This window comes from Haemorhous mexicanus, chromosome 4 (genome assembly GCF_027477595.1).
Source record: "Haemorhous mexicanus isolate bHaeMex1 chromosome 4, bHaeMex1.pri, whole genome shotgun sequence".
Lineage (NCBI taxonomy): Eukaryota > Metazoa > Chordata > Aves > Passeriformes > Fringillidae > Haemorhous > Haemorhous mexicanus.
Window position 1 is genome coordinate 68,377,731 of NC_082344.1, and position 27,260 is coordinate 68,404,990.

The 27,260-nt window shown below is 44.4% G+C and overlaps 1 protein-coding gene across 2 annotated transcripts; it reads left to right on the top strand.

The window, feature by feature from the left end:
• Window positions 1-3,948: 3,948 nt before the first annotated feature.
• MFSD10 (major facilitator superfamily domain containing 10) lies at window positions 3,949-26,050 on the top strand. Of its 2 annotated transcripts, none has more exons than XM_059845277.1 (13): window positions 3,949-4,103; window positions 6,507-6,695; window positions 7,840-7,936; window positions 11,312-11,415; window positions 12,201-12,359; window positions 13,501-13,689; window positions 18,149-18,257; window positions 18,855-18,966; window positions 20,248-20,356; window positions 22,314-22,404; window positions 23,902-23,949; window positions 24,888-24,977; window positions 25,340-26,050. In XM_059845277.1, exons 2-13 carry the CDS (start codon window positions 6,525-6,527, stop codon window positions 25,444-25,446), a joined length of 1,386 nt encoding a protein of 461 aa, XP_059701260.1. In that variant the 5' UTR covers window positions 3,949-4,103; window positions 6,507-6,524; the 3' UTR covers window positions 25,447-26,050. The 2 variants fall into 2 exon arrangements, with proteins under 2 accessions (XP_059701260.1, XP_059701261.1); XM_059845278.1 differs by lacking the exon at window positions 3,949-4,103 and adding an exon at window positions 4,199-4,392.
• Window positions 26,051-27,260: the final 1,210 nt, after the last annotated feature.

Consider the following 27,260-nt stretch of genomic DNA (forward strand, 5'->3'; position numbering starts at 1 on the left):
TATTTGGTAAATTCAGTGATAGTTGTTATGCATTGAACAAATTTATAATGTTTCCATGGAAAACTGTTAGGAAAATAAAATTCCATTTTATATTAACTTTTCAATTTCAATCTGAGAGACTTACATATAAACTATAAAATAAAATCTGTATTAAGAATGAATTAAGGGCTGTGGTTCTTTACAAAAACAAACCCCCAAAGCTCCCTCAGTTTTCAAATGCTGTTCCTAGATCTGATCTGTGTTTTGGCCAATGGGTACCTGAGACATTGTAATGCTCTACCTACTGTTCATGAAGAAAAACTTACATGCTGTCAGCTAATCTGATTTAACATTGAGGCTTGGTGGTTTTGGACTGGCTTAGAATGTTTTCTTTGTTCTGTTTTCTGGGGTTTTTGGTTTGATGTTTGATTTCTGGGGTTTTTTTTTGGATGTGGGTTTTTTTGGTGGGGTTTTTTTTTTGTTCGTTGGCTGGTTGGTTGGTTGGTTTGAGGGTTTTTTTTAATTAAACTTGTAATGGAAGCAGAACTAAAACTAGGAAGGGGTGAGTTGAAACACAGCCTTTACACTTAGTCTCTAATGACAATACGGTCTTAGTTAGGCAAGTCTTGATCCTTAAAAAAGAAAAGCACTTCATTGAAGGAAAAGGCTTTTAACTGTCAGTGTAACTGGTAATGCAAGTAATATGTAATTATCATCAGCTTTTTTTGGTTTGCAAAAGCACTTCTATTAAGTGTTAAAATAGGCAAGATGCTAAGTACTTGTGGGGAAGATACTTGGCTCATGCAAAAATTATTAAGATTCCTATGTTTGAAATCCACTCACATTTAAAAAAAAATTCATTTTCAGTTAGCTTTGCTGATTTTGGAAAAGTTATCTTCTGAAACCTCAAAGGAATCTCAGAAGATTAGTATACCTCCTGTTTTATTTCCATTTGGCACTGTAGGAATTTTTTTCTTTAAAACAAAATATTTTTATGTGAAGGACTTGAGAGGGAAGTAATGAAGAAGGAGCTAACTTCCTATTTTATGCTATAAATCAGTACCTTCAGCTTGGAGTTTTAATCACAGTCTATACAGCACCAATAAACTGTTAAAAAGTACTACTATTTATTTATCTGACTTTAGCAGTAGCTTCAGAGGTTTTGTCCAGCAGGGTATTAGAACCACAGAGGAGCTGACAGAGGCACTCTGATCCTGATTTTTGATACCATTTGCAGCTGCTTTTTGTTCCTCAGTAAGGGAAGTAAAGAAAGAGGGTAGAGACACAGCGATAATGCTTCTGGGACAGGACATTTTCTGAGACGAGAATGAACAGGAATATCTTGTGATGCTGATGAACAAAAATGAAGGATGAGGAAACCTCAGCTGATAGACTTCCTCAACTGTTTTGGAATGTCAGACTGAAAGTAATTCTGTTTGAAATCTTGTTGAATGAGAATCACTGTATGCACTTTTACAAATCATATTGTCAATTTTTAAAGTCAGATTTAATATTGCAAACCTGGGACTAACTGTGATGCTTAACACAAAGTATTTTACATGAGTAGGAGAGCAAGACTACATAATCCTGCCTCAGCTTTATAGTCAGTCTGGTTTGACACTTTTGCCATTGCTCAGTACCACAGCAGCTGGCCAGAGTTGCTGCTCTGATGTGATAGAAGGTCTGGTAATTTGGACCACAAAGGGCTTGAACATGTTTGAGTGCTGGCAGACCCTTTCTCATTGAGCTTCTTGAACACCATCACACTTACTAGGCACTGTCTTGTCTCTCTGTTTCTTTTAACCCAGGACTTGTCATAACAGGCCTTTTGACACATCAATTATCAATTGTAATTCTGTATTTTATTAGCCAAAAAAAGAAACTATTCTGTGACTAGAATCAAGTCATCACACACAAAAAAGGAAAATTACCATTTTGCCTTTAGTTTCAGGTAGCTTATCTATCAACATCAGCTGTCCCAGACAATAGCTACTTTGAATATCAATATTGTAAAGAATAGAGTGAGAACAAAACTGTTCAGCTAGAAACTGTATAAATTACCTTTTTTATGACAGCATGAAAACTTCCTCAGGAGTTTGGTCTTTTGGCTGTCAGCTGAAGCTGGTAAGCAGTTTGGTATTCTCAGTTGTGCATTGAAGAAGTCACCATCTACCATGGTGTGTCCCTGCTCTGTGTAAGGCTTCCCCTCTGACCACCAGATTTCTGCTGAGCAGGGTACTGAGGCTGCTCCCAAGCTTGACAGAAGCACTTTGGCTGCTGGGCTGAGGTTGGTGTCAGCCACAGGAATTGTGGGACTTCTTTCTTCTTCATGGGCCTTCTGGGCATTTGGAAAAGTCAAACAGAAGCTCTGACAAAACATTTGGCAGCTTTATCATCACTCTGAGACTGTGAGGTGTTGGGTATTCAAGGGGTCAAAAGCATTCTATGAATGTGCTCCTTGTGGTCTTCCAGGTGTGTCTCCTAAGCTAAACAGGTATATTTCAGTCCTAAATATATTGGCTGTGCAGTCTTACTTATTTAAAAGACTGGTTTTTGTAAGGGTTTAGTTTGGGGGAAGGTTGAGGTTGGGTTTTTTTCTTCTTCAGTAAATTAGGTCTGGAGTAGAAAACTCTTTCATGCAGTCTGAACACTGAGTCTAAAAATTATGAAGATGCTGTATGGCATTAAATACTTCAAAATATTGACATTAGGGCTAACACTGCTTTTTGGCAATAGAGCAGGGAAGTAAAAGAGTAAATGAGGCGTTACTTCAGTAAAAAAACAAGACTGATATAAGAAAAAGGCCAGTGTTAATAAATGTATTCTAGGAACCAAATTTAAGTTATTATCTGTCAGATGTGCAAGACTTTATACTGGAAAGGAGTGAGTAATGACCTATCTAGTTCTAGAAACAGTGTAATGTATTTACATGCAGGATTGTATGACATGGTTGACTGCAGTAACACAACTGGGCTCAGTGATCTGCAAAAGCTTTAGGCCAGTAGATTCAACAGCAGGAAGAGCTGTTTTATTTGATGTCTTAATAGTTTTTTTTAAATATATCTGAATTCAGATGGTGTCTGATCAGTTATATACAGTGATAAGCAACCAAAAGAATATATATCTGTATATTTATTTCAGCTATTAAAGGATTATTCATACTTAGTCCAGAGCACCTCAGAAAAGAATTTTACCTTGGAATGGACTGCAATTGTGTGATCATTCAGGTTTCTGACTATGGATCTACCATATTTCTCACACCAAACCAAGTACATAAAATTCTCAGGTATACATGAGATTAGCAGCTCACTGTTTGAGTTAGCCAGTTAGATAACTATTTGATCTAACTGGCATGTTAATCCTGATGTTACACTTACATAAGCTCCTCCAAGTCTAATCAGCTGGCAATCCATGAGAGAGATGTCACAGAGTAGAAGGTCTGTGTCCAAGTGCTGATAACTACATTGCCTTTGAGGGAATCAGAAGTTTTTTTAATACCTGTATTAATTTGCCTTATACATTTTGCTGGCAGATTCTTAGCTGTTTAGGACTGTGGTGATGGATCTGCGAAAGTCCACTTGTAACCACATCCTCCCATTTTAATTTGCAAGCTGGACACCAGACACGCGTGGATAAGGGAAAAGTGCTCTGTGGCACTTACAATACCACAGCTATTCATGTTCTCCGGGCTAGAGAACTTAGTGTTGAGGGAGCAGTTTGGTTTGGGAACAGTTACATCTTTTGCAACTACCTTTTTCTCTTTGTCAGATAGCCCTTATCAACGCCGCAGTTTGCTGCTGTAGCAACACAGGGAACGCCGCTCTTCCCTTGGAAAGAGTGTTTCAAGACCTGTCTTTAAGGGCGAAGAAAGGGCTGCGGTGCGAGGTTCGCGGTTCATTTCCGTACCGCGGAGCTGCTCTGGGTGCGGGCTCAAGGCCCGCCGCGCTCCGCGGAGCAGCTCGGGCGGGCCGGGTCCGTCCTCGGCAGCGCCGGGAGCGGCTCCATCCCCGCCGGAACAGGAAGGCGGCCGGGGCGCCGCGGAGGGCCGGGGAGGAGCCGCCGCCCGCAGCATCCCCGGGGAGGCTTTTGGCGGGCGGGGGCCGCCCGCACAGCCCGGAGCAGCGGTAGGTGCCCGGGGCGGACGGGCGGTGGGAGCGGCGGGGCAGGGCCGGGCCGGGCGCGGCTCCCCCGGCGGGAGGGACCCCGGGCGCCTGGCGGGAGGGACCCCTCGTCCTCCGCCTCATCTCTGCCGGGCCGCCCCTTCCCTGCCCTGGGGAACTGCGGTTTGTCTCCGTGCCCGGCCGAGCGCCTGCCCTGACCTGAGCCGGGGCTGTGGGAGGGAGGCTGAGGAGCCTTCCCGGGGCTGAGCAGGTAAAGCCGGGCCCGGGAAATTTTACAAGGCGATAAGGTGAGGTAAGAAAACCCCCGAAAGGTGAAAGTCTGTCTGCTGGCAGATAAAAAAATCTCAGTTCGGGCAGGGCCGGCTTTGGTGCTGAGCCCTTCCTGGGAACCACGGCACCAAGCCCCGGCCGTGCGGACGGAGGACGGGGACAGAAGCGAAGAGCCACAGGCAGGGAATGCCGAGGGCAGGGCTGGGGAGAGCCGGACAGAGCCAGCGGCTGTGAGGGATTCACGTGTGCTGAGGAACAACTTCCCCAAAGGCAGAGCCCTCCCTCTCCCAGCGCGCCTCACGCAAGGCAGATGTCGCCGTGGAGGTGAAGTGCTCTGTTTTTGCTGTCAGGATGCCAAGGGCCTGTAAAATGTTGTGGTTTCCTGCCTAGCAAAAAATTATGGAGATGTTTGGACAACCAAACCGATGGAGCACTAAGGCAGAAACGTGCAGTACCTTGGGATATTGTGTAGGGGAAGTTGCAACCACGCAGCCAAAACTGGAGCAGAGGGAAAGGTCAGGGCAAGCATCGGTGGGTTCGAGCTGCACGCCGGCAGAAATGGTCCTGAGGGAAAGGTGTGAAGGATGTTACCTTTATAAATAACCCTGGAATAAAGATCAGCTTGGTCATACAAGTCAGTGGATGACTAAACAAATTGAGAGGAAAAACAAGATACAGACTGCCTCAGTGACCCCATCGAACCCATCCCTCAGCTGTTGGCTGGGTAGACCTAGGCGCAGAGAGTATTAGCTTAAAGGAATGGTGATTTTGGCTCCGTGTGCTATTTTGTCATTTGGATAAGCAAATAATTTTCAGTGGTGATGATTTGCCATTTTAAATAAAAGGATCTTGAACATTAATCTGCTAAATCAGACAAGTTTGGTTAAGAGCATTATGCCAAGAGTTTAGTAAATGGATTGCAGGTGGCCCCTGTTCCATGTTTATTTACCTCCTGGCAATTGAGGTTCAATAATGCTTCAGTGCCACTAAACTGACTTCATAGGTAAAGAAATGTTACAATAATATTTATTGCTGAGCATGACAAAGTGTTATAGCCTTCAATTAGTGTAGTTTCATTTTCTGTGTGCAAGTGCCTTGTGTATATAATATGGTATATCTGGTCTGGAATACAATTTATATTAAGAATTGCTCACTGTTTTCAGTGCTGACTCATCAAAGTCAATGAATGTTTTTGTATTAATTGGCTTCGGATGAAATTCTGTCTCCCTTTTTATTCTCAGTCCAACAAACTTTCAGGGACTTTTGCAGTAGAGGGGATTGTAAATTTGATTCTTTTATGACTGAGATATGGTGTATGTTTTATAATTATGAAGTCTGCAGTTCCATGGTTTATATACTACTACTTGATTTTGATTTGTGTTGCAAATGAGTTAATTTTTGGGATTGAGACCAACTCCTTTATTGGTTAAAGACTGAATTATATATGATCTGCCTCCTTGTTTAGGGCTTTAAGAGAGTTTTGGAATATTATCAAAGAGAGTTGATAGTTCTGGTATTTCTGACAAAAATGCTGCCTTAGTCATTTGATGCCCCAGGTCAGCAGCTATCATCTGGAGAAACAAATAAAAAGTGAAGTTTAAAAATTTTCTTGTGTTGTTCTGTGGGGTTTATCCTGAAGACAGCATTTCTGCAATAGTTAGGAAGTTCGCCCCTTTTTTTTTCTTTAATTGTTGTTTTGGTCACTTCTAATATACACTGAAGGCATAAATAAACTCTTACTTGGATGTAAATACTTGCAATAGAATGCCCTTTCATACCTATTTTACTGTAATGCTGAGTTGAAAACATGTAGGGAAGTCATATTAGTGTCACTCACGTGTTGACAACAAACTTCAAATGCTCCTTAGTTCTGTTCTATTTGAGGTGCTCCTATAATAGAGTTTGTTGTTTTATTGCCTTTGTAGCCTGTTCGTGATGGAAGAAAATTTGGTGCTGAGCTAATAACCGAGACCAGAGGGTTGAGGCTCTTGTTCCCTTGTTCCCAGGTAGCTTAATACAGCCAGAACTTATTTTTGTGAAGTCTGTAGAAAGTAGGAATGAATCAGCAAGATACCCTTTTGAAAGGCCTGCAAAAAGCTTCCTGTTGACTAGACATAAATGCAATTTTGTTTTTAGGAGCAGAGCACTGGGAACATGGCCCTGCAAGAGAGAGGAACCAGCAGCAGCTCCAGCAATGACAGGCAGGAACAGAACCACAATCATGTTATTACAATTGTCTTCCTGGCCCTCTTCATCGACTTGTTGGGATTTGCTCTCATCTTGCCACTCTTTCCTTCCATCCTTGATTATTACAGCCAGACTGAGGTAAGTAACAACAAAGTCAGCCCACAAAAAGTGTTGAGGGAGCAATGGAGGAAAATCACCTGCCTTGGGGCAAAGCAAACAGCTGTAGGAAGGTTAATAATTACCTGGCACATATAAATGGTGCGTGAACTGAATTTATTAGTCAACCTGCATAAAACTCTTCAACCTTATTTTTTCATTAAAATGGGAGATCTGTTTTGATAAAAATGCAAGTATTTCTTAAGGACTAGTCCTTGTGGTTACCAATGCTTTTGTGTCTTACACTGATGTCACTGGTGAGGTAGTTCAGAATGGATCTGCAGGCTGGGGTTTATTGAAGAACCAAAGAGATGAGAGCTTTTACCCCACCGGAGTATTTCACAAGGTCACCTTGCTCCCTCCCCCAGTGTGGAGTTCCATCTCAACTTCCATTCCTAGCAGGGAGCTGGCTGCTGCTCCTGGAACAGAGCAGAAGCTCCTGTTGGATCCTGGCTGTGCGAGTGCTCATTGTTACCCTTCTCAGGTGTTAGTGGCATTACTGGTCAAGATGAACATGTTGTTGTGGGAGAATTGTTTTTTCAGCCCACACCTCTGTCTCTCAGCCCCTTTCTAACCCCACTCCAGCTGCAGCTGTAGGCTTTGTCCTTCTTACAACCATCTCTCTAACCCAAACCATGGGCTCTGATCTCCAAGGTCTTCCCCCACTTCCAGTGTATTTCCAATAGCCAAGATCTCGACCTTCTTTTCCAGACCCTCTTCTTTTCAAGTCGTCCTCCTCTTTTTGGGATTCATTCTTGTTTTGCATCACCTTTTCCTTCTGCAAGCTTCTGGTTCTCCCAGGCTAAACATGTGCAGCAGGACAGAGTGTGTCTCATGTTGCCTTTTTAGTTGAAAGATTCAGGGGCATGCCTGTTTAATTCAGGATTTAGCAAGTAATGGGCCTGAAGGCTTGAAAAAGTTCAAATTCAGACATTCCCCCACCCAAACATACACTCTCTGCTGTCTGTTAACATTCACAATTTAAGCTATTTTTGATCAGTGAGAAAATTTTCCTTCATGGGGAGGAGGAGGGAAGGAATCATCTAACATTGTCTCTAGTTCACATTGTGTCTAGTTTCTGATGCAGTCTTTGAAAATAAACTGTCTTCCCGTTTCTGTTTTTCAGGATGGATTCTATTTGTCATTGCAACGTGGGGTAGACTGGTTTGCAGTGATGGCTGGGATACCTCCAGAGCGGAAATACAACAGTGTGTTGTTTGGAGGTAGGGAAACTGAACAGACAAGCTAACAGCCAAAAATCAGTGTTCTCTCGAAGTTATTTGCAATGTTGATGTGAAGAATGACAAGAAATACATAAAGCATGCTTGCCTGTTATTAGTTCTAGGTTTAAGTAACACAGAAAACATGTCTCTTAGAGTAGACTATACATGATTTTGTTTTCAACACACTCATAGCAGTGAAGAGTTGGACAGCCCCATCTCTGTCATTTGGAGATACCTAGACAGAAGGAATAGGATAACAGGGACCTTGTGGAATTCAGTAAGGACAGATTTTAGGTCCTTTCTGTGGGAAAGAGTAGTCCTTGCAATGCTGCAGACTGGACACTCACTGGTGGCCCTGGGGGTCCTGGTGAGCAGCAAGCTGAGCATGAGCCAGCCCTGGCAGCAAAGGTGCCAACAGCTCCTGGGATGTGTGAACAGAATCAGTGGATTAAGGGAAGTGATCATCTTGTTTTACTCAGCACTGGATAGACCATATCTGAATTGTTCCATTCAGTTTTGGTCCCCAGTACAGGGAAGAGTGTTCATACACTGTGGTGAGTTCACTGGAGAGTCTGGGGCCCTTGGCTGGTCTGCAGTGAGTGGCAGCTTTCCAACACCTGTGGGGAGGTTATGGAGAGCTAGGATCTTCACTGAGGTGTATGGGAGATGGAGAGGCAACAGGTCTAAGTAGAAGCAGGGGAGGTTAAGGTGGGAAATAGGGGGGAACATTTTTTCCAGTGCAGATGGTCAGTGGAACAGGCTGCCCAGAGCAGTGTCCATCCTCAGAAATTGTCAAACCCTGATTGGGTAAGGCCCTGAACAATCTGCTCTGACCCTATGAGCAGGTGGTTGGAGTAGGTGACCTCCAGAGCTCCTTTTTAACCCGAATTACACTATGTTCTTACTCAATTCGTTCTACAGATTGTTACAGAAATACAGGCCTGCTGTTCCTTGTTGTCAGACTGCCAGCTGAGGGTCAGGAGCCTGCTGTGCTGGACCCTGGCAGTCACAGAAGTGACTCTCCCTTCCCAGTGGATCTGCACGTGATCAGAGATCAATCAGTAGGAAGCGCTGCAAAAAGAAACTTGTGCGTTCCAGCCTCGCTTGCTCCTTGGGCGGGTGTAGTGCAGTGCTGCTTCTAAATCCCATTAGTCTTGTTAAAAGCAGTAGAGCCACTGGATTGCAGGACCCATAAGTATTTCCTCTCACTAGGACACTGCTGTACATGAGCTCCAGCAGGAACAGTGAGGGAAATATGTCATGGTACACATCAGACTCTTCTGGCTTCTTGCCATCTAGACAGTTGTGACGAAACTGTGATTTCGGAGTATGGCGATTGGAAGGTGTCTGGGTTAATTTTAGTTAGAACCTGTCTACCCTTTCTTTTTAGTGGGCTGAGGCCTCCCCCAAGATAAGCAAAAGGCTTTTAAAATAAACTAAATGAAAGACAAAACTTAATTAAAATATGTGTGAATGTATTGTTACTATTTAAAGTAGTTTAATTTGGTATAACAGGCATTAGGAAGTTAATAAGCCATTTTCCTCTTTCCCACCATATCCTTGCAGGCATGTTTTTCTTTCTCTGCTCCTTTTTTCATCAAATTACTGGCTTTGAATGCTAGGAAACAGTTTCTTTAATCCCTCAGAAGCTGCTTTCTGTCTCCTCTAAGGCTTGACCAGCAGCTTCCTACTTTCAACTTCTCAGCATCTCAGATTGTTTGGACAAGGGGTGGGAACTCCCAGTCAAGTCCAACTTGTTGCTTTTCCTTTTACCTGCCGTGTCCTGCACTACTGGGAGTGCTGTGTGGAAAGTTTCATTATAGTTGAGATGTTAACACATCTGTCTGCTGCAGCCTTCCTGCAGCCTGTGTTCCTTCACTGCCCTCATCTGCCACAAGGAGCATAGGATTCGGAAGGTGCTTGCAAGACTGTCTTGTTGTTTCTCCCAGTGCCAGCCATATTTTTCATTTTTCATTAGATTTCAGGCTCTTCAAGGCAGAAACTTCTCTGCCCATGTCAGGGCCCTGAGGGCACCAATACTTCTTTGCTGTGACCAGTCATCACCCATGCATTTTCTGCCCAGTGATTCTGGACCTGTATTTCAGACTTTGTCTCCAGGGCTGTCTCTGTCCCCATCTCTTGGATGGACCTCAGACTTACACTGGAGGTGTCTTGTCTCCCAACCAACATCATAGTGTTGTTTCCACTCCTTTCTCTGCTCCTGACTCCTGCTGGTCCAGACTGGACTCCCTGGAAGGATGTGCTGAACCCTTACCTTGTGTGGGACTGTCAGTGGGTCCTGTTGGCAGCACCTGCTCTGCCCAACCCATCAGACTGGTGAGGGCACTGCCAATGCTGTGGTCACCCTCAGCTCCCAGCTCCTTCCTCCCTGTGGAACAGCCCTGGTTTTGCTGCATGCTGGCTTGGAAATATTTGGCATGAAAGGATGTTTTTACAGTGCTAGAAACACAGTGAAGGGAACTGTGTGTCATAAACTGCCCATGTAAACTTCTGTAAGATTTTTTACACAGTTTTTTTGAGCTGTGAGTTATCACAAGCAGCTCTTCCCCACAAGGTGTTCAGTATCAATACTCTGCCTCCCTCAAAGCTGATGGGAGCAGAACTTCTGGTCTGTCCCTCCTCTGCCTTTTAAAGCTTTGATAGCTGAATGATCTGAAACATATAACCCAGTTTTTCCTTTAGAGAAAAGCTGTGACAGCAAAGCTACTTTTGCCTGCTTGTTGAGAGTGTAGTGCAAATTAATAAGTCTATGAAGTTAGAAATGGCAAGAGAAAAGAGGAATTAAAGATCACAGAAGCTGGAGGCAGATTTCAAAGGACTCTTGGAGTCTCTTGGAATTACTCCTACCTCTTAGGGTGCCTCACTAACAGCAATGCTTAAGTCCTTCTTTCCATGATAAAAAGGAAAGAAAAACTAATTAAGTGTGACAGAATCAGGTTCAAACAGTCAAAAAAGTCTTAAAAGAACTGTGACTGTAAAGACTGTGTTATTTCTGCTTTAAGAACAAAAAATGTATGTAGTCAGCAGGGAAACATTGGAGAATCATCATTCCATAATAACCAGTGAGTTTCAAACTCTTTCTCACCAGTGAAGTAACCAGGAATTAATCCAGTTTATGCCTGTTACTCTGGTCAGGCTGTGCATCTGGTCTGTCTGTATTTGCTGCCTCAGTTAAGTAACAGTGCAATTTTGGTGTTCTGAGAGACAATGCTAGTCTTTATAGTTGCTGTTTTACATTTAATTTCAAGTTTTTATCACACATAGTGTGATAGATCTTGAGCAGCTTGGCTGTCTTTGTATTTAAGATGAAGGCAGCAAACCTAATGATTCATATCTTTTTATCATTTTTTTTAGGTCTGATTGGCTCAATCTTTTCCCTCCTGCAGTTTTTCTCCTCTCCCCTCACCGGTGCAGTGTCAGACCACTGGGGCAGAAGGCCTGTCATCCTGGTGACAGTGGTGAGTGTCACATGCTGATCTTAGTCATGGCATCTCAACACACAGTGGAAGGCACCATGATCTCGTGCTTAGCACAGGAACTGAATTGTGACAGTCTCAGTTCAGCTCTAGAATTGAATTTTCAACATCTGCTGGTTGTTGACTCTTTCTTGCCAAGTCACTTGGCCACACTTCCAAGTGTGAGTGCTTAAACTGAGCTTCCCAGATTCAGAACTGTTCATAGAAGACACCAAAATATTTATCTGTTTCTGTCATTTTCCAAAACTCCTTTTCCCTGTGTATGGGAGAATGACTTCAGAAGCTCTGTTCTATGTATTTTAGTTCATCAAGTGATAAATGAGGGCTGATCACTTCATGACCTGTTCCACAGATCCTGGGAATTGTTGGTTAGGAAGTTCTATATAGCACTGCAAGATAAATTTCTTATGAATGTGAACATTCTCCTTATTTTGAACTCGGATTTCTCTTGAATTTGGAAACAAGTAGAGTGGGACGTACAAAAATGTTTTGTACCCAGGACTGCTTTTTAACTTCCACAGAATTTTGGTCTTCTAATTTTGTTAGAAATATCCCAATTATATGTACTTTATATGGACTTGTTTCTACTTTTTTTGTATTGCCGTTCAAGACATAGTGCAGTATCAGTTTATCCAGCCAATTCTGTTACATGGGGTTTGGAGCAGCCATTGAAAACAAACAAAAGATGCAAATGTTTGGCTGGAAAGTGGGCAGAAATGACATCAACTTTGCATTGCTTTATAAAGAACCCTTTCTTGCTTCTGCAGATGGGTTTGATAGCCTCATACTCACTCTGGGCTGCCTCTCGGACTTTTGGCGTTTTTCTTCTCTCCAGGATGATAGGGGGGATAAGCAAAGGGAATGTCAGCCTCTCCACAGCCATCATTGCTGACTTGCACTCTCCAAAAGCACGGAGCAAGGGCATGGTGAGTTACACTTGTGGGGAACATGTTTAGTGTTAATAGGCAATTTTTAATTGATTTTGGTTGCTCAGTATGTCTTCATCAGGTGTGTATTCACTGATCAAGTGAAAACATGACTTTACATTCTACCTTGCTTCTGGAAAGGTGCCAGATCATATTCCTGGGAGCTCTTGGACTTTTGCCAGTGACCTTCACCTACAAGTGAAACACAGATGCTCTAGAGATGGGAAAACTATCTTGTTTCAGTGTTAGAACTGTTTCTCCTGCTGGTAACTTTAATTCTGATTATAATAGCTTAGAAATCAAAAGGGCTTATGGCCCAATTTTGGCAGCTGGAAGCCAATTACAGGGCAGCCCCTTTTCCTCACCTTCCCAAGCTGTGGAAGCACAGCAGCACAGCAGAGTGTGCTTCTGACTTCTTGCACACTGCACTGGCTTCAGGATCTGAGCTCAGTGGGTAAAGGATGTAACATTTGGCTGACTGAGAAATGTGAGCAGCTGCCATATCCACTTCCAGAAGAGAGTGGGCCAGATGGAAACATTCTGCAGGCTGAACCTGGCCTGTGACTTACCAGTTATCTCTTTTATCCTATAAAAACCTTATGGACTTCTCTTAACAGATCGTTGTAAGCCACTACAGAGGACAGCTGCTTCTTGGGAGGGGAAGGCTTTGGATTTCACAGTGGTAGCTAATGAATCTTCCAAACAAATTATCATAATCCTGGGGAGCCAAAATACATTTTTATTTGTGGAGAGAGGTAGCCTTACAGCACTAGTAAATAAAATGGGTCAGGGCCTATTTTTAGGGCCTGAGAGTAAGTCAGTGCAGCATGGCTCACATCCACATGGCTTGTATTCTTTTCTATTCCAAAGCAAAGTAGGCATGTTCATTCTGCTCTCTGGGAGGCAAACAGCATCTGACTGAAGCTATTCCCAAACAGTGATGGGCCATTGCCTGTTCTTGCCACTTCCCTGACTGGACAGAAAACAAAATTGGTTATTTGGAAACAGCAGGCTTTTAATGCTTCATGCTCCCTGCATCCCCAGGATGATTGAGTTCTGTACCTGGTTTATCCAAATAGTTTCAGAACCTGAAAAAACTGGTGTCTAAAATTCTCTCTGTGTGTTCACTTTATCCCTGCAGGCCATGATTGGTGTTGCTTTCTCCCTGGGCTTCACCCTAGGCCCCATGATGGGTGCTTACCTTGCCATGCAGACAGAGAAAGGAGAAGTCTTCTACCTTCGCTCAGCGCTGTCAGCACTCGTGTTTGCTGTGGCTGATTTCATTTTCATCTTCCTCCTTCTTCCAGAGACACTTCCCAAGGAAAAACGGGTAAATGGACCATCAGTCTCAAGATCTGGTTTTTCTGTAAAAATAGGATTTGAAAATGGTTGGAAATACTGGAAACAGTGAAGAACAGGCTTAGCCAGTGTCTCAGAAATTTAGCTCATTCCTGGGATTAGGGTTATTATTAATGCTGGTGTCAAAGCAGTTGTATGATCATCGAATCATAGAATATTTTGGGTTGGAAGGTGGTTAAAGATCACCTATCCAACCCCCTGCTACAGGCAGGGACACCTTCCATTAGGCCAGATTGATCAAAACCTCATCGACCTTGACCTTGAACACTTCCAGGGATGGTCCTGTCTCCTAGCTCAGTGTAATATAAGATCTTTATAATTAACATGAATGTTCATTGCTGGTTTTGGTTTTTTATGTTTAAATTTCTCAAAACCTAATGTGAACCTGGGAGGAAGACTGTGAAATTTAAACTATGACCACAAGGATTACTTGGGAAAGAATTTCAGCAAATCATAAAAGTAAATGCATCAGAGACTGGATTTTCTTTCATTCATCCAGTATATGTTAGAAGTTTTCTTACCTATTGTATTGTATTTGCTTGAATATTTTGAACACTAAAATAGCAAATTACTTTTTCTGAGCTGTTCTGTCTTCTACAGATAGAAAATACCTCCATGTGCTAAAATTCAGTGACTGATTTGATTTGTGGGGCCAAACATTTATTAATATTAGTATTTAATATTGTGTGGTTGGACACTGTCTGATTAGTCTCTTAGAACAGTCTCCTTTGTAGAGTGAGAGAGGTGGAATTCAGCCCTGCGTATTTGCACTTGATTTGAGGCTTTCACTGGATTGGGTCTTTGCTGTGATCCCTGGTTTCTAGGCAGCACTCAGTTTTTGGAGGGTGTTAGGTCTCTGGGTAGCCAAACCCATTTGACACAGTGAGTTGTTCAGGACACTTTTATCTGCAATGATCCTCCCAGGGCAAAACTGTGCACCTTCCCTGAGTGTTTCCCAGCAGGTTGTGTCCCATGTGAAATCTGTTGCTCACACTATGTTCCCAAGCACTACAGCTATGTTATTTTCTCTTAACAACTCTTCCATGTGTCATCTGTTCCTCTTTCCTATTTGACTGTTCCTAAACCTTCCAGATAAAATCCTGTTCTTAGTTAGAGCTGCACACTCCAGGAAGGTGGCAATGTGGTGATAGAGGGAAGTACTGCAGAGCAAATCTGTGTTCTATAAACAATTTCTCCTTTGCTGTAGAGTGATTAAATGGCTTCAGCGCCTTTTGGGATCATGCGATGACTGAATAGATCCCTCCTACTTTTATTATCCTCTTGAAAGTTCTGATCAGCTGGCCTGTATTAGCCAACACCACTGAATTTTGGAAAGGAAAGGATCTCTCTGTCACTGCTTTTTGGGGCTCTGTCCCTGTACAGCAGTGGGTGCTGCAGTGAGGTGCTGCTCAGGGCCAGGTCCCAGTACACAAAGTGCACAGAGAGTTTGCTGCTCATGGCAGGGTGGTTTGGGGCTTCTTGTGCCTGTGTGCTGTCAGCCTCCATCCGGGCATGGGATCCATGTGTTCCATCATATTTGTAATTTCAGTTATTAGGCTGCTCTGCTCTCTTCTTTGGTAATTCCTCCCACTTCTGAGTAGTTTTCTTGGCCTGTGGATGACAGAGGAAAGGCAGGTATGTTGGCTGCCTTACTGGAACTTGGCTGGGCTGAGCTGGAGCAGGTGCTCCCACAGGTATAGGAGTGGAATATGTTGGAAGGACAAAGCTGTAAAAAGAGGGGAAATCATCATGATAAATGGCAGGAGGATGTGCCAGTGGGATCAGACATCTGTTTCCTTGACGTTTGCTGTGTTGTCATTATACCCTTGTTTCTCTATCAGTATGCTTTTCACAGGACAGAGTGTTTCATATTGTTTCATGTTGAAATTAGCTAGTAGGAAGGGAAAATGGAGGAGGATGGGAAATAGGGATGTGTTTTCATCCTAAGAGAACAGCATTTTTACTCTCTTCCTTCCTCTTTTTGTCAACTGATCCATGAGTTGATCAGGTCAAGAGAGTCACACTGGCCTTATGGTAGCCAAAGAGCTCCTGCTGTGACCTGACTGGGACAAGGGAATAGGAAGGTCTCTGGTGGAATCTGTCCTCTTTGAGAGCTTTTGAATTAGTTTTTAGCTAAGCTAGCCACGAGCAAGGCTGCCTAGGTGGAGAGAGAGTCTTACAACTCTTTTTTTTTTCTGGACTGTGTGTAGGGCAGTGCACTATCAGTAGCAGACTTGTGGAAAGACAAAGCTGTGCTCTGTGCATACTAAACACATCTGGTTTGGAAGGTGAGGCTGCAGCTTGGCAGGCCCAGGCTGCATTCCTGATGTAGACTGACTCTGCCTTCCAGACCTGTTACTGCATTAGAGGAAAACAGAATGAACAGAGACACTATAAAAAATGCCTGCCATTCATGGTGACTTTGGGGATGATCATGAAGAAAAATTGAGCAATTATGGAAAAATGAATCATAAGCATATAAATTAAATACAAGTTAGATGTTGCAGAGTTTGATCCTGTGAAGAAATTCAACTTCACTCAGTCAGCTGCTGACACTGACTGAAATTGGCAGTGTATACTTTTTGGGGGATGGTGAAACTCTTTAGCCAGTTTTAGGACAATGTTTTCATTATGGATCAGTAGATGAAATAATTTCTAGACCACTGTTTCTATGGCAAAGATAGGAGAAATTGAAAAAAGAATTATGTGTGCACACCTACATTAAAAAATCGAATAGGTGTATATATTTCGTAAAACACTTATGATTTTAAACATGTGCAATTACAATGTATTGTAATTGGACAAAACTAAAATCAGCCTTGTGCAAAGCTGCTTGGCATCCTGTCTGACATGGATGATAATTCAAAACAGGTACGAGCTACAGGGTGTTTTTGTTACTGGCAAAGATGTTTGCAGGGACTTGCTTGTGCCCAGATTCTCTGTGCTGGAGTGCAAACCCCATCCTACCAACACATGCAGGAACTGGGGATTGCCACAGGCCAGCTTCAGGAAATCCTTTTAGGCTTCTCAACAGGGTGAGCAAACTTCTTGGGTGTGTCTGCACTGTGTGCAATACATGCAGGGGGAGGGAGAATAAATATCCCAGTATTTTCTGTGTGAATCAGCAGCTTCATGGCTCCAGGCCAGCCCAGCCTATTGAACTGGTTGCTCTTGTGAGACTAATGGGCTCCAGACTCTGCTGTTGGGTACTCAGAAGCTCTGACTATCAAAACAAGAGAGGCCTCACCTTAATACCATATTGAAGGTTGATTTGTTTACAGCTTCATTAAATCCAGCCCGTAATGAGTCCTCAGGTCATGCACTGAGATTAAATTCCATTGATAATCTGACTTTTAATCTCTGCCCTCAAAAGGACAGCAGCTCCCTCCCTCCCTATCTGGGAAGAGAAGAAAACTCATCCAATAAAGCCTGTGCAGTGCTTTGAAGGTGTGAAAAACTACGTGTGATTATTCAGGATTCTTAAGTCCCTGTGACTGTTGTGTAAAGTGACATGCTAAATTCTACTCAAAAAAATTGTTTTCCTAAAAATGCAGGATTTCTAGTAATTTGATTTCTAATCATTGATCATTCTAATCTAATTTGATTTCTAATCATTCAGACATTATTTCTTTTAGTGTTTTCTTTAATTTTCTGTATTTTAGAATTAAAAAAAGCCCTAATAAAAATGTAAATTATCTATAGATGAAAGAATAAGATTTGATGGAAGAATAAGTGCCTGTGGGTAAGGAGTAGGAAGAGTGCCCCTAGGTACATAATTAGGTTGAGATGTACACAGTACAAGGCCCAGAAGTGTTACAAAATAAATCATCCTCTTTAAAAAGACACCCATTGTGGCTGGGCAGAATGTCCTTGGAAATTCCTCTGAAATATTTTCAAAGAATCTCTGTAAAAATTATATTTTCCTTCTCTTCCCCAGGAGGTGTCACTGGCTGGCTAAAATAGCAACCAGTACCAAAACAGACCAGTGTTTGATGTGCTGCACATACTGGTCTCAGATTTGTAGCACAAGAGCAAATCCTCAGCTGCCTGTGAGCTTGCAGGCAGATGTGCCATATTCTCCCAGTAAATGTTCTTTGGACATGAGTGATGATGCAAAAGGTGAACCAAATAAAGCCACCTTGAAGGCTCTGGAGAACGAGCCACTTCTGCTTTGAAAGAACCCAAAGAAGAACTTCTGTCCTCAGTGGAAGGTGCTGTCAGTGCTCTACCTTTCAATTCAGTCACTGGCGCCAGTTCTGAGTTCAGCAAGTCTGGGTTGTTATTGAGGCCCACTCAAATCCCAGTGCCAGGTGCCTTGTTTCATCTCAGATGATTTGTGTAGGTGTAGAAGCACATTTGGTGGTTACTGTCAGTTTCTTGCAGTGGTTATTGCATTAGGGTTTGAAATAAACCTTTCTATCTTTGATCAGGTCCCTTCGGTGACATCTGGATTTCAGGCAGCAGTTGACTTGCTCAGTCCTTTGGCTTTATTTCAGTTCTCTGCAGTCACCCGAGGAAAGGAATCCCCTTCAGAGCAGAGTAAGTGTCAGATGGCTTTTTACAGTAATACTCTGTCTTTTTGTGTGTGGCATTGGCCTCTAAGTGAAAACTGTACTCAAACCATTTCAGAAGCAGGACTCTGTTTACTCTTTAAAACCCACCTCAATAACTTATGAACAGGCAATCAGAAGTTCCACTGGACCTCTGTCCTTATATTCCCAAAAGAAGGTTTTGAACACGAGTGTTTTGAAAGATTTCTGACTTGATATTTGTGTTTTCCTCAGCCACTGGCTGCAGTAAGTGAAGTGATTTAAAGATAGAGCAAGGCATGAGCAAGGGAGATGTGAGTTTGCTTATTCAAGCTGCAGACCAGGAACTTCAGACTAGAATTTTGTTTCTCAATTCACAACTTGGAGATGTAGGATTCTCTACATCTCTATAGGTCTCCTTTTGTGGCGTATCTTGTTATGGATATTTAAAATGAGCATCTGAGGTGAGAACATTTCCCTGTACAGTTGATAAATGCTGCTCTTCAATTGTGGTTTTATTGTCAAGCTTTGCTTGCAAAACACCGCCATGTTTTTCTCCCCACCTCCCACCCCCTTGATGTTCATTTGGGTTTTTTTGTTTTTTCAGATCTTCAGAATCTCAAAATTTTGGGCCTGGCCTACTTCCTGTACCTCTTTCTGTTTTCTGGCTTGGAGTACACACTGAGTTTTCTCACTCACCAGAGATTCCACTTCAGCAGGTATTGCAGTAGATGGTGTATATTTGACTAGGATATTTTCCAAAATCTTTTGATTAAAGGTCTCTTCATATATTTTCAAGAGAGGCTTTCTGACATTAGTAAAGCCACCCCTGTGTTCAGTGGTATTTGGGCTTTGTAAGAAGAATTGATGAAATATGGGCACAATGTTTGTCATGAGAGGAAATATTCCCATCTATAGCTTCTAAAATCTAGGGAATATAAATACCCTAGATTAAATTTAAGCTCCTGAAATGGGTATAGCTGTGCTAGTTGTATTGACTATAGTAAAACCTTTTCTTGCTCAAAGAGTTTTTGGGTATCAGGACAAAACTTGAAGCTCAAAGAGGTGAAGGATGTGGGGATATCTGTGTGCTGATATTTGCTCATCAGCAAATTCTGCATGGCATATGGTGTGCAGTCATGTCACAGAGCCTGATTTCCTGTAGTCAAGCACCAGAGAAGAAAGAACAGAATCCTCCAACAGCTCAGCTTGAAATACTTTTTCTGCCAGCTCATAGGAAAAATTCCAGCCAGGAATGTGAACTTGCAGTTTGATTCCTGTGCATGTCCTTCCCTTTGAGTAATTCTCAGGGAGTTGTCTCATCTTTCCCTGTCTTTCATTACAGTTTGTGGTCTAACTAATCCATGTGTGTCAAGGAGAGGTTTTGTAGTGCTCTGAGCTCTGCTGTGTCCTGTGCATTCAAGGCAGCCCTCGGTGAGCTGCAGAATTCCACATAATTCAGTCAATGAGAGAGGGGAAAGGGAAAGTTGAAGAAAATTGAAGTGTGGAGGGAGTGCTATCTCAGCCTTCCCAGTGTGACACCAGATCACTACCACACTGTGCCTTGCTGACCTCCATCAAACCCTCCATGAGCTGCACCTTGGAAACAACATCTCCCATGCACAGGGCAGGGATGTTCACAGCACAGTTCACACTCACTGATGTGCTGAGTCTTTGTGGGCCACCCCAGAAACCCTTAACCTTGATGTGCTGAGTCTTTGTGGGCCACCCCAGAAACCCTCACCTACCCCACAGCAGTCCAGAGGTGGCTGCAGCGCTTGCCAGCATTGTCCCACCTCTACAATGAGACCTTGGAGATTTCCCTCGTTGCTCTCTGCTTGCCGTGGCAGCTGCTGGCAGCGCTGTGAGAGCCCCGAGGGCTTTTTGTGTCCCTTGCTCAGGGGGGGTTGCCCGGGAGCGGTGAATCCTGGGCGGGACGCTCCGTGCCTGACTCTGCTCCGTGCCTGACTCTGTGCTCTCTGCTTTTGCTTCCCTTCCAGCATGCAGCAGGGCAAGATGTTTTTCTTTATTGGAATAACAATGGCTGTGATCCAGGGAGGCTATGCTCGCCGAATCAAGCCAGGAAATGAAATCAGAGCTGTAAAAAGGGTAAAAAAAAAAAATCAATATTTCTTTTTCTTTCTTCCCCCACAAATCTGATATGTTAATTTTCAGTCTGAAGTGCAGTGAAGGGTATTTGGAGGTTATAACTGTATTTGTCCAATCAAAAGAAATTTCTGTCTCATCTATCCAGCTAAATGACTTCTCAAAACTGGTTGTTGGGCACTTATCTGTCTAAATAAACTTTGGAACATGAGAGCTCTTTCTTATGATATGAGCAACAGTACTACTGAAACTTTGTGTTCTTCATATTTAATTGCAGTAAGGAATGAGAACAGATTGTCCATCTGTGTAAGTTAAGTAGAATATTGTGAAGAGTATGCTTTATTTCAGTGATTTCTCTTGCACAGCAGAAACTACTAAAGCTGCTTCAGGGCTGATCTCTGATTTTCTTTCTGGGAAGGTATTTTCAATCTGGCTATCTTTGTGCTTGACAGGCTTTCCCTAGAGTATATTTCACTGCTGGGCAGGGAGAAATAGATTCTTTTTCCAATCTTTGGTTTGTGATCATCAGTATTACACGTAACAAAAGCATGTATCCATGTTCAGACTGAGGTTTCACTGACAGAAGTGTACATTCCTTTGTTTTGCTTGGCTCTTTCCTCACAGAGATGCTGCAGCTGCTGTGCTGGGATGCCAGGGAGCAGCTCCCTGCCGTTTATACAGCTGTGGGGACAGTAGATGTGTCCTTTACATTTGTGTGTGGAACCAAACAAAGCACTGCCTTGGCTCCTTGGCAATAGGTTTGCTTGGACTGTTAGAGCCTTGATTAATGTATTTTACATTATTTTGAGGCCAGTGTGATTTCAGTGGTGGCAGGGTAGATTTCCAAACCACTGCATTCCAGTGAATTGACTCAGCTTCTCTTAAGTGATTTCTGCTGGTGAAACAATCTCCACCCTGGTCCCTGGCAGGCAAACATTGATGTCAGGCTGCTGGTGTCACGTTTCCCTGTGGATGAACATCAGCTGTGCTGCTTCATCCTCCACATCAGCTTCCCCCCTGTGCTCTGTCAGCCTGCTGTGTTTGCTGGCACTGCACTGCCCTTTGCACCTCTCATTTTTATACTCCTTCCTCAGCCCTGACCAGGACTGCAGTCACTCAGCACTCATTTGCTGGGCTGATGGCTCCTCAGGATCACCAGTGCCTGCTCTGCAGAGACCCCCAGCCCTGGGGCACTCTTCTCCGGGGATGCCCGTGGGTCTTGTGGGAATTCCCCGTTTTGCTGAAGTTATTCTGGCAGTCTGTGAATCTGCACCATATGGCAAAAGTGGCCTCTCTTAGCACAGTGGTTACAGTAGCTCATTTATCACTGAATCTTCAAAATGAGGCACTCAGTGGCAGTGAATACCCTTCTTTATCACACACAAAGCAGATCTGATCTGTCTTTTCTGCAGGAGCTCTAAGTAAGGGAGACATCACAGGGGAATGGAAGTCCAGCTCTTGGAGGAGACGAAGAATGCTTTTTATTTTGGGGGTTTGAATTTTAGATGCACCCTCTCCCACCTTTTTTCCTCTTGGCTACAGAAATCTGAAAGCTAAAGGTAAAATCAGCCAATAACGCTGAGAAAAAGCAGAGGAGCTGTAGTCCTGCTGCACACAAGCTTTTTCTTCTCTTGTACCAGCTCAGGAGATGAAGAGTTAAAACCAGATTTCTGTCCAGGTCAACACAGAACAAGAGGAAAAATCCCCCCAAAAGGGCAGATGCGTGTAGAGAGAACTTGCATGCAGTGTGCAATCATGTGATAGTGGGAGGGAGCAGAAAAGTTCATTGTGCTGGTGTGTGGCCATCCAGGTGACTTTGAAGTGTCTACTTGGGAAGAAAGGGCTTTCTGCTTGTGACTTGTGTGCTGTCCCATCCCCGGAGGGGAGCTGGCAGGACACCTCGAGTTGGGCTTTAACAAGCTCGGCTCAGCTGTAACCGTGTGACTCATTCCTTTTGCAGGCTATTATGCTGCTGATTCCAGCGTTCTTGTTAATTGGATGGGCTGCAAATGTGACCATGCTGAGTGCTGGACTGTTGCTGTACTCCTTCGGTGAGCTGTTCAAAAGGCACTGCGAGCTAAGCACAAATGATTTTCCTTCATGTATTTATTCACACTGTTAAAGATGCACTTCTAATTTCAAACTACAAGTAACAGAAAGTTGACACCTGGGTTTATGAAATATGGATGAAACGGTGTCTGGGGTTTTTTCTGATGCTGATTGTATCACAGGAAGTTGTCATGGTGGTATTTGGAAGCATCCCCAGTGCTCCTGTTGTCCTGTCTCACTGTGGAGCTCTTGAGGATGGTTTTTTTAAACCCCTCTTAGCAGACCTAGAAGCAAAGTATTCACTAAATAGCTCAGCTCAGGAAAAAAAATGAGACATGGGACCTTTGTGGTGCTGCATTATTTCTGAGGCTGGAGACCTGCACACTCTGAGGGTGTTCAGAGAGAGGGTCCCATGTTTTCAGTGTTTCCAAAATTCTGTTCAGCCTAAGCTGTTGTTCAGGGAAACAGTCATGAATAAAATTGGATCCATCTATTGGATGTCTAAAAAGAGATTTCAGGTATTACCAATGCTGCTAACTATTGTTAAGCAGTTCCATATATGACTTACTACAAAAGTGGACTTCTCTTTTGCATGGTACAGCTTGATTTAGGAGTAAACTGTAAACCACAAAATGTACCTATTGAGCCTGTTATTTGTCTGGGGCCAGCTGTGTGTCTTACAGGTGAGGAGTGAGAGTTCATTATGTTTAACCATATTTGAGTCTTCCCTGGCCCCTTCCTGTGCAGACTCCATCTCTTCCCAGTTAAGCCAGCTAGAAATGCCTCTGGGTGGGGGGGAAGAGTTCTCTTCCCCTTCTCTCTCCCTCTGCCCAGCAGTTGGGACACCTGCAGTGAAAGCAACCTTGATCATTCCTGCTCTTCCCTTCCCCTTCCCTTCTTCTGCTTTATATGTTTGAGGCACTTCTTTCTTGGCAGAAAAGGCCCCTATTTCAGTAAGACAGCAGTGATTGCTGAACAGCTCTTGGCTTTTGTTTCCAAAAAATTTTGTAACCTTTTCCTCTTGGATGTGACTGTCTTCTTTCCCAAGAGAAGCTGTAGCTGCCTCTCCTCCCTGAGTCCAGTGCCCTGCCTGCACAGGGACAGTGTCACTTGGTACAGCCACCTCATTGTCTGGAACACCAGCAATTCCCTGCTCCACCTGATAAGAGCACAGTGATTTGGAAAGCTGCCAGCTGGCTGATCTGCCCTGTCCGTCCCTGTCCCGAGGGCTCACAGAATGAGGGATGCTAATGTGAAACATCTGCTTGGAGCACTCACAGCTCTGGGCTCTTCCTGCAGGTTGCCTTGGGGGGGGGGGGGGGGGGGGCGTGTTCCCATCACTGACCTGGATTAAACCTGGTGACTCAGTGGTGGTTGAGTGCCCAGAGCTCAGCATATTTCTCTGCAGCACGAAAGAGTTTGGGCCACATGTTTGTCACTGTTCTTGTCTGTTCTGAGCTCTGCTGTTCACTGACATTCTCTTCTGTGGATTTTTCCAGCTGCAGCCATTGTCATCCCATGTTTGTCAGCAGTGGTGTCAGGCTATGGTGAGTGTCCTTCCTGCTCTGACCTTTGTATTGACTTGGCTCAAATTGCACAGAACTGACCTTGAGTTGAGTAAAGCATCAACAGGAACAGTTGTGGATCCATTTCAGGCCCTTCTGCAGGGGAGCACAGGGAGCCAGCCCATGGCTCATTCCTGTTCATAACTGATAATTTCAGCACTAACAGCAATGATCTGCTCAGTGACCATCAATATCACACTGGAATTTGTGCTGTGTAACACAGCTCAGTCCACTGTGGTGGGGAAACTGCAGTGACCTCATTGCTGGTGGTGATGAAGTGGGCAAAGGCCACAAGCAGCACTGAGGAGGGAACAGTGTGGGCTCTCTGAAAAGAGAGCAGTGAAATAATTTCTTGCTGATTCTTTAGAAAAGACCTTCTGAGGAACCATGCCAGCAGTGAAATAATTTCTTGCTGATTCTTTAGAAAAGACCTTCTGAGGAACCTTCTGGCAGTGGTTGCTCTGTTACCTTGTAAAGCAGATGTAGCTGTGGTGCCATCTGTGGATAACATGGCTTTGGGTCAGCTGGGTGCCAGGACTGCAGTGCTTTGTGGAGGTGGAAAAGCAAGGTTTTGCTCATTAAGGTCGTGTTTGTGTTGCTCTTATTTAACTTGCATCCACAGTTCTGTGTTTATTGTACACCTGGGCCTTCTCAGAAAATCTTGTGTACAATGTGAAGCTTTTGTTTTGGCTAGGCTTGGGGGGTTTTGGGGATGTGCACAGCAAATTGTCCTGGTCAAGCACTCGTGCCAGGCCCTGGTGTTTATGCAGTTGTGAGGCCTTGGTGGAGGGCAAGGGCAGGCTGGGGCCTGGGTGAGAAATGATGGGAGGGGAAGATGCAAGTGGGAAATGCCCCAAAGAACAGAGCTCCCAGAGCTGCAGCCGTGCCCAAACCCACAGTGTCACGCTCTGCTTGCACAGGCACTGCCGGCCAGAAGGGACGAGTCATGGGCATCCTGAGGAGCCTGGGCGCCCTGGCCAGAGCCCTGGGACCCATCCTGGCAGCTGCAGGTGAGTGTGGCCTCGTGCTCCTTCCTCTCCTCTTCTTGGCACCTGACAGCCCAGGTGGGGCAGAAGGGGCAGAGGTACCCCTTGCTTCGGATCAGAGCCCCTGAGCATTTTAGGGTAAAAGGACAGAGGAAGGGGACGCAGCCTCAGGGCTTGAACTTGAGCTAATGTTAACACCAGGCAAGCCAGAACCTGTTTCCTGAGTGCAGCCATGTGCCAAGCTCCTGGCTCCAAGCTCTGGCTCAACCAAGGGGTCAGTAGTTCTGTTCAGCTGTGCAGGTACTGTGTGAGCACAAAGCTTTGAGGGCATTCACACATCTGCAAGGACAAGCACACTAACAAGATGAATTCCCTTTCTTTTGCAGTTTACTGGCTGGCTGGGGCAGAGATTTGCTTCACTATCTGTGGAGCTTTTTTCCTTGTCCCCTTGGCTCTACTAAGGTCTATAAAACAGCAGACAAAGGAGGAGTAGGAAGGAACCACAAAACCATCACCAGCTTCCAAGGACCTCTGCAAGACCTGACTGCTGTGCAAACAGGAAGATTTTGATCTTCTGGAAGGAGATACACGATGATCATTTGCAGCAACAACATGCAGCAGTTATGTTTAAGGTGGCCTCCCAGCCAGCCGGGCTAGCTTTGCAAATAGAAAAACACCAACCAGAAACAGCCACACACACCCTCACCAAGAGTTGAGAAAGGCATTAAGGGCAGCAGAGCAGCAGAGACAGCACAACAGCAGCAGGCCTGGAGCCCTCCCCACTCACCGGGTGCTGTTGCACACAGGGCAGTACAGGGGCTGGGCTGGCACAGAACAAACCCTCAGGACCATTCTGATGGGGTTTTGTACAAGTGGTACCAGAGCTCTGCAAATGCTGCATCCACACCTGCCAAGGTGATGGTCAAACCAAAGCAGAAGCACACTACAGGCTGCCTGGTACCCCACTGGTACTTTGGCAGGTGGACTGTTTTTAATATACAATTAAATTTGGAGACGTTTTATATTTCTAATACTGGGGGGTGTTTTTGATGACCAAGCCCTGTTCTTTTTGCATTACAATAAAGGGTTACATTGAACACTCCTGTGGTCAGTTCTTTACAGTTGTTACCCGCTCTGAACTGAACATCCCTGTCTGGCTGAGGCAGAAAGGGGCCAGAATTCTTGAGGGAGGCAGCCATGGATGACAGCGCCACGCTGACCCAGCTAATGGGTGGGGGAAGGAACCACCACCAGGCTCTGCCCCCTGCTGAGGCTGGGAATCTCTGGGGAGGGGGAAGGGAGCCCTGCCAACACTCCCCAATTGGGAGTATTTTCTGAGAAGGAAAGCCATCACAAATCAACACCTTAATCATTAAAAGAAAACTAAGCAAATGAGGCTGTAGAATAAAAGTGCACAAGTTTTGAAAGCAGAGCATGATTTTTTTTTCAAGGGTTTTATTTGTGAGTAGAACTTAATGATACAAGAAAGAAAGAAAAATACAGGACTTTATTCTGCCCCAAAGTGTGTAACCATACCATACATGACTACATTTCATATTGTAATACAAAGAACTAAAAGAACAAACTACAAAATTAGAAATTAAGAGTCATTGCATATGTGGTCAAGATAAATGGAGGGACTTCAGTAAAGAACTGAAACATACAGCAATTAGTCATTTAGTTACAACCCTGCAATAAAACACAATTTAGCAAAATAAGTGTTGTTTGCTTCCTAGTGTACAAGGACATACAATGTTAGAGCAGAAGCTGAAAGCCATTCGTGCCATGCAGTCCTGCCTGAGTGCTGCTGTCCCGGGGCTCCGGCCCAGTGCCCGCCTGCTCTGGCCCACACCGGCCCTGTCACCTTTCCCACGGCCCCAGTGGCCACCTCGAACCCTCTGTTCTCACTTGAACACTGACAGCTCAATTCCACTTCCAGCTGTTCCCCTTCGCCGCTCGAAACCAGCCCGAGGCATCGGCACCTCCCAGCCCGGCACGGGCTCTGCTCGGCCCGCCCAGAGCTGCCTCCAGCCGCTCCACCCACCCGGCCCTCCGTGCTTTCTGCTGCATGAATGTAAGGCATTAGTTCTCTGCTGTTTTACCAATTGCAACATTTACTATTGTCCGAAAAGGTTACATCCATGTTCTGTTGTGTTACAGACACTTACTGTGAGTCAGTGTGTTGCCCTCACCCCCACGGGGTGTTGGGGTTTGCTGCTGTTAAACCCAAAACGCAAATTCTAGAAACCAGAACTGGTCACTGCCCCGCCGGCCCTGGGCCGGGGAACGGCACCCGCTTTCCAGAGA

What these genes read in the sequence shown, in the direction of transcription:
- MFSD10 (XM_059845277.1), top strand. Translation starts at nt 6,525, where the DNA reads ATGGCCCTGCAAGAGAGAGGAACCAGCAGCAGCTCCAGCAATGACAGG. An exon ending in GGAATCCCCTTCAGAGCAGA is followed by an intron (nt 18,258 to 18,854) that starts GTAAGTGTCAGA and finishes TTGTTTTTTCAG; the next exon opens with ATCTTCAGAATCTCAAAATT. An exon ending in CAGAGATTCCACTTCAGCAG is followed by an intron (nt 18,967 to 20,247) that starts GTATTGCAGTAG and finishes CTTCCCTTCCAG; the next exon opens with CATGCAGCAGGGCAAGATGT.